Source organism: Octodon degus, unplaced genomic scaffold (genome assembly GCF_000260255.1).
Source record: "Octodon degus isolate 3935 unplaced genomic scaffold, OctDeg1.0 scaffold00380, whole genome shotgun sequence".
NCBI classification, from domain to species: domain Eukaryota; kingdom Metazoa; phylum Chordata; class Mammalia; order Rodentia; family Octodontidae; genus Octodon; species Octodon degus.
Genome location: NW_004524956.1, coordinates 387,411 through 394,140, shown reverse-complemented (window position 1 = coordinate 394,140; position 6,730 = coordinate 387,411). Strand labels below are relative to the sequence as shown.

Sequence of the window (6,730 nt, the reverse complement as noted above, 5' to 3'; positions counted from 1 at the left end):
CTTTTTTTCTTTTTTTTTTTTTTCGGAACCGAGGATTGAACTCATGCCCTTGCGCTTGCCAGGCAAGCACTTATTCTACTGAGCTAACTCCCCGGCCCCAAAAGACACTTTTCATTTGACATAAATTGAATGAACATGAGGAATGTTAAAGAGGAAATAAAAACAGATATGTTTGATGCTCAACATTATGCATTTCATTATAAAATTAATAAATAAGTTTATACATCAACACTCTATGCAGGCATATATGCATTACTTCATGTATAATATCAACATGCTTACTAAAAGATATTTAAATTACATTAATCAATGTATTTTTTTCATTAGAAGGTATGATTAATCTTTCAAATTCAAATTTAAGGTTTTAGAGACCAAAAATTAGAAACTAAATGTTTAAAAAGTAAGTTGTTGTTTTTGTTGTTGTTTTTTATTTTTTATTTTTTGTATTTAGTACAGGGTCTACAGGGTCTCACTATGTAGATTGGATTCATAGTGATTCTCCTGTTATCAGCCTCCAAAGCCCTGGGATTACTGGGGTGTGCCACCATGCCCAGTCTCAATCACTGTCTCAGTGTGCCCTGTGGGCAGGGCCCTCATGGCCTGTGGTGCCATGTGCTCTACCTAACCCCAACCACTGCGCTCTGCCTAAGCATGTGTTTTAGTCTGCTGAACTATCTGGCTGACCCAAAACCAGATGTTTTACATTTCCTCAGTTACCTTGGATTTAAAATACACTTTTAAATTCAAGTTAAATTTGTACCAATGGAAGAGTACATGACATAGGTGCAAATTTCAAAGATATATAGTGAAGAGACAGTTGATGGAGGTATTGCCATTAGTTAGAGGATTTGCTACATTGTGTGTTGTTTGCTCTGAACCCAAAGCCACACTGCACCCTCCCCAGCCTCAGATAGGCCAGCTGCTCTGCATGCCACTTCCTGCCCTGTGGGAGGACTGACAGATGTTCAGGTGTGTGATGGAGTGATGATGGTCAGCAGGTATTTCCCTGTTCTGAAGTTAGCACTGAGCATAGCGAGCAGGCTGAGAGAACTATGACCTACAGCCAGAGACGAACATCACTTTCCGTACTGGGTATACTGCAAGTCCCTTGTAAGACTGAAAATCTGAAAGAAACAAGACTTACTGCAGCGTCAGTAGTAATAGCCAATCCCAATTACATAAATTCTACTGCATAAGTACAAGGCATCTGGAATGCACATATTAAATACAAACAGAGTTCAGAAAGGGGAAAAATGTCTGAACCAAGAAATCATTAACTTATTTAAGAACAAACAAGATGTGAAATATTAAAAGCAACAATTGAAACCAAGAATACAATTAAGGTTATTTTAAAATTAAGATTTTATATTTAGTTATAAATTTGATTTAAAGTAATTTTCTTTGAAGAATGGAAGTGAGAAATACAATTTATTCAATGTAAAGTGCACAACACAGTGAAAAATCTAGAAAAACAAACATTGAAAAAGTACAGAATGAACCAGCAATGTTGAGTGCTAGGAGGAACAAGAAGTTCCCACAACTCTCATGTGTATAGAATGGCAGACCCAGAAGAAAAATCAGCAAAGGCACAATAGAAAACAATTGTACTGGCTCTAATAAAAAAATAATGTGCAGTGAATAAGCTTAAGAGATGGCTTACTTTCCACTGAAGCTGAGATCTCCGTGAGAAGACCCAGGGATATATTGACCATTAAACAGGAATCATATCAGCAGCTAGTTGGGTAGTGAAAGAAAGGGCAAGAGATACCCCACTTCAACTGTAGTTATGTTTCCATTAACTCATGCCTGGCTTTCCTTAGAAGATTACTTAGAGCTGACTGAAAGTCCCTGTTTTTCAAACAATAGATGATGGGGTTCAGTGTTGGGGGTACCGCAGAGTAGAACACAGAGCACAGCAGGTCTAGAATAGGAGACGCATCGGAGGCTGGCTTAAGGTAAACAACTGTAGCTGTTAGCAGAAAGGTGAGCACAACCACGAGGTGGGGTGTGCAGGTGGAGAAGGCTTTGGACCAGCTCTGCCTGGATGGGATCTTCATCACAGTAGAGAAAATAAACACGTAGGAGACCACAATGCAAACCAAGCATGAGAATCCATAGAAGACGCCAAGGACCAAACTGCCATTGATAGCTGCATGCTCCTCAGAACAGCTGAGCTTTAGTAGGGAAGGAACATCGCAGAAAAACTGGTTAATCCTTTTGGAACCACAGAAATCCAGGGAGAATGTTCCAGCTGAGTACAAAATCCCAAAGAACAGTCCACTGAGCCAGGACACAGCCACCAAGTGGACACAGCACCTTTTGCTCATGACAGCCTCGTAGTGCAGAGGTTGGCAGATGGCAACATAGCGATCATAGGACATGGCAGTCAGGATTCCCACCTCTGACCCTGCTGAGAGGACCACCAAGAAGACTTGACACATGCACCCCATGAAAGAAATGGAGTTGTTCATGGTGACTGAGTTTACAATTGATTTGGGGACTGTAGTAGAAATGAGACAGAGGTCCAAATAAGACAAATGCCTGAGGAAGTAGTACATGGGGGTGTGGAGGCGGTAGTCAAGAACAGTGAGGAGGACAGTGGTCAGATTCTCCAGTGTGGCCACCAGGTAAGCCAGAGACAAGAGGGCAGCCTGCAGCCCCAGAAGAGCCCTGCTGTCTGTCAGTCTCAGGAGCAAGAATCCCCTCAGAAGTGTCTGATTCCTCGTAGTGTAAAGCTGTGGGCCACCTGTTGAATCTAAAAAGCAAAATAGTGGCTTAAAAGCATCATGCCACCAGGATGCTGGCACACCTATGCTTGTGGCATCACAGCTCAGGGTTGCTCAACTCCAGGCATGGCCTACACATCCACACATAGAGAATGACAGAGCAAACACCATGTGTACACACAGCGGTGTACTCCTTTGCCATCTTTAGATTACGATAAACAACAGTTTTAGTAGTCAAATGCATAAACCACAAGACCATGAAGCTTCCTAAAGGAAATGCCACAAAAAGCTTGCAAAACACTTGGTTTCTTTTACCTGAGAAGTGAAATGTAAATAAAGATCACAAAAAAAGAGCTAACCGGAGGCAGAGAGAGCATTTTTAAAGGGAAAGAACTAAGTAATGGAGATAGAAGGGGAAATGGGCACGGAAGAATTGAGATGTGTTGCTCACATAGACCAGCTCCTCCCCACTGCGAATGTCATCACTGTGCCCTGCACAAAGGTGGAAGTAGACAGTTAAAATGTACACATGAGGCACGTTCCATCTAGGCTGCAGATGTGGCCAGTGTGTCAGGTCAGCTGAGGCCCCTGTAGAGAGTGTGGTGGGCCTTGGAGGGAGATCGCAGCCTTGCACCCCGGGATTTCAGCACATTTTCTGTGCTGTGCCCAAGAGTTCCCACACCCATCTGCTCCGGCCTATTAGTTCAGGTCACTGTGGTGTCAGCTCAACAAGCATCAGCTCCATACAAGAAGTATAAACATTATTGTAAACGTGTATAAAACACGGAAGGTGATCAAGAAATATATGAGGGCAGAGGGAAAGAGAAAGGGGATTAAAAAAATGAATTAAGATGTATTATGTGCATGTACCAATTCCCCATAGGAATGTAAACATTATATATTACAAATATGAACTAATAATTTTTGAATAAAAATGTGTAACATGAACTTATCTGAAGCTACCATCATGCCTTCTCTCAGAGGGCCTTTGTTCACTTCATTTATCTAAACACAGCATCCATCTACTAAAAAGTGTGGCCAGAGCAAGGAAAGCCAACATTTTGGCCCTAACCTTCCAAGGTCAATTAAGACTCAGGACATATGAGAACTTGTACTGTAACGTCATATAACTCTGTAGTGTCCCACGTTTTCATAGAGATTATGGAGCCAAAGAGGAAAGTGATCAATGATGTAGAGTGTGCCTAGGGAGAGTCACATGGAGAGAAAACCTTCTCTCAGGCTTTCACAGAGAGCACATTGGCCAAGCAATGGCCATGACTCATCCACGTGGCTGACACTGACAAAGGTTCTACAATCTGAGGTACAGGATCTCAGGATAAATCCTGAGGGGATTTCACTGACCTTATCAGACCCAAAAACTACAAATTTTGTTGCATGGGTTCTGCTTTATCTTGGTCTTAACCATCCATCAAAAAAGTATAAAAATGAAATATAAGATGTAAAGCCATGCTGTTATGTTGAGCTTGCCAGTCAAGTGGAAGACCCAATACTATTAAGGGATATTGGACTCTTTTAGCATATTTTGCTGAGTTTACACACCTATAATAGTTAAATGATGGAACTTAACAGAAAAAGGGTATACAGATGAATGTCCATTTTGTATCTGTGCATTCAAAGTGGTTAGGTTAGATATATAGTTACATTCTCTTAATGAATAGAGGGATTTGTTCTAATAGTGTTTGTAGATAGGATATCAAGCTCACATCTTATACAGCAATTAACCACTAAGAAGAATGTATGTAATGTGTTAATTATTGAAACTGTCCTACCAATTTGGTTTGGAAAAAAAAGATATCAAAAAAAATAAAAAAGAAAAAGAAAAACAAAAAAGAATAAAAATAAAAATAAAAAAAGTGTGGCTGCTGGCTCTACTCTCCCGTTACCAGTCATCCTTCATAGTGTGACATAAGTCATTGGAGAACATCCCATAAATTAATGAAAGGAGAACCGCATAGTTGCACAAAGACAAGTAAATTTTAAAATATGCATAGCATATCACCTGTGACATGTCCCTCCACTCTTCAGACATGTATAGTTTACCATCATGAATTAGAAAGTTTTAAAACACCAAGATTTTAACTTCATATTCAAATTATGTATAAAAACAATGATGAGTATGACAGGCCAATGTGAATCAATTTAAACTTGTTTTCAAACCAGAATGAAATTTCATGTCTTTTCAAAATAATGTCAATTATGTGGGACTAATTTTTCCCACTAATGTGTCCAGGATTGACTGTGTAATAGTGACTGTAGCAGCTTACAACATGAGGCTTTAAAGGACTGAGTATTATCCTCCTTGTAATGTATGTGAATTAAGAGTCTGGGATTAAACGTATACATGGTACATACTGTGCTGTTCAATCAGTCATTAATTTGTGCATCCGTTGCCTGAGTTTGAAATGGAACCCAAACAAATGTCATTCTGTGACAGAATACTACAGAACTCTGGAAATAGAGTAGTGCATTCATTCAAAAGAAACATATGAGAAGAAAAAAATGAAAGTTAAAAAATAAGAAAAAAGTATCATTACTAAGTTACCTCACAAGTAATCACTCTCTTTTGCAAGACAAATTAAGATTGCTCTCATGGGCCAGCAAGATAGCTCAGCAGACTAAGCGCCTACTTAGGCAAATGCTGGGACAGGGGTTTGATCTCTGGCACCATATTCTGTGCCAGCCCTGCCCCAGGCGTGCTGAGCTGGCCACTGAGACCAGGCATGCAGGCAAATGCCTGAAATTCCAGCTCTGGAGAGGCTAAAAACAGGATGATCACTACAAGACTGAGCTGCGTAGTGAGATCCTGCATCAAATAAAAAAAAGAAAGAACTATACCAAGAAAAAAAAGATTATTCCCTTATGATTTCATAGAAAATTTAAATTCTTGGCTTATATGATATTGTTACATCAACATTTTTTTCTTTAGTGCGGTTATTTAGCATAGCACAGCGCAATAGATGCTATTCAAACCGCTTTGATTAACTGAATTTAATTGTACAATGGCATTGTGCGTAAAGGAGCAAATCCCAAGACTAATGTGACAATCACAAATATTCTAAGGAAGGTTCTGTCAGCACTGAGAATCAGCCCATGCTGAGAAAAGCACCCTCATCCAGGGAGGCGCTGAGTCACCCTAACCTACTGCTCTCCAGCATCCCACAATGAGGGGCTGGGCTTGTTCTCCCCCGCAGGTGCCCTTGCCTCTGGAGTCCTTCTTTCCACTCCACCATTACAGTAAACTCAACGCACCTTGGAACTGTGCTTGTCCTCTGTCCCTACTGAAAAACAGGATCAGCCTTTCCATCTGTCCTACAGAGAAGCATTTCTGAACTGTCCTGTGCTTGTTTCTTATCTCTGTTCAGCTCTGCTTGCCTACCTCTATTACTAGAGTGCAATCCCAGGACCTAGATCTTGAGAAGAGAGGGGAAGTCTCACCAGAGACTTTGAGGTTTCATCTCAAACCCAAAATATAATTTATATTCAGTGAAATCCACTCATCCTAGCATTTGAACCCTGTCCATACTACGCTCATAAAAATATTGCTACTTTTAATAGGAACCCTCCCATAGTTGTGTATTATAATTTGGTTTGAAGGAGAGAGCATTTACAAATTTGCAAAACAAATAATTTTCTTCATATAGAAAAAGATGGCTTAAAGTCACCTACTTTAAAATACTATATTAGAGAAACTACCTGCTCGGGCCCTCCTCTTGTCCCTTTCTCGGACAGGAGCTTTCTTTCTCTCAATAAATATATTCTGCTCATAAAAAATAAAAAATAAATAAAATAAAATGCTGTACCAATGCAAAATAGTCATAATTTAATGTTGAACAGAGTTTTCAATAAAAATCCAATAACTATACATTTAAAAAAGAACTTGAAAATTTTTTTCCTCATTGTTTAGACTCAATTGCTATCATGATGAGTGAGAAGATTCAAGTACTATTTCATTATTTTAACTTCACATTTGCTTTCAAGGACAA

At 39.7% G+C, this 6,730-nt stretch overlaps 1 protein-coding gene across 1 annotated transcript in view; it reads right to left on the bottom strand.

Annotated features, from left to right (window-relative positions):
- Window positions 1-1,784: 1,784 nt before the first annotated feature.
- LOC101590200 (olfactory receptor 14K1-like) overlaps window positions 1,785-6,730 on the bottom strand; it is a 48,750-nt gene continuing 43,804 nt past the window's right edge. The window contains exon 2 of the mRNA XM_004648294.1: window positions 1,785-2,755. Coding sequence (XP_004648351.1) covers window positions 1,785-2,755 — 971 coding nt within the window. The remainder of the gene's footprint in view (window positions 2,756-6,730) is intronic.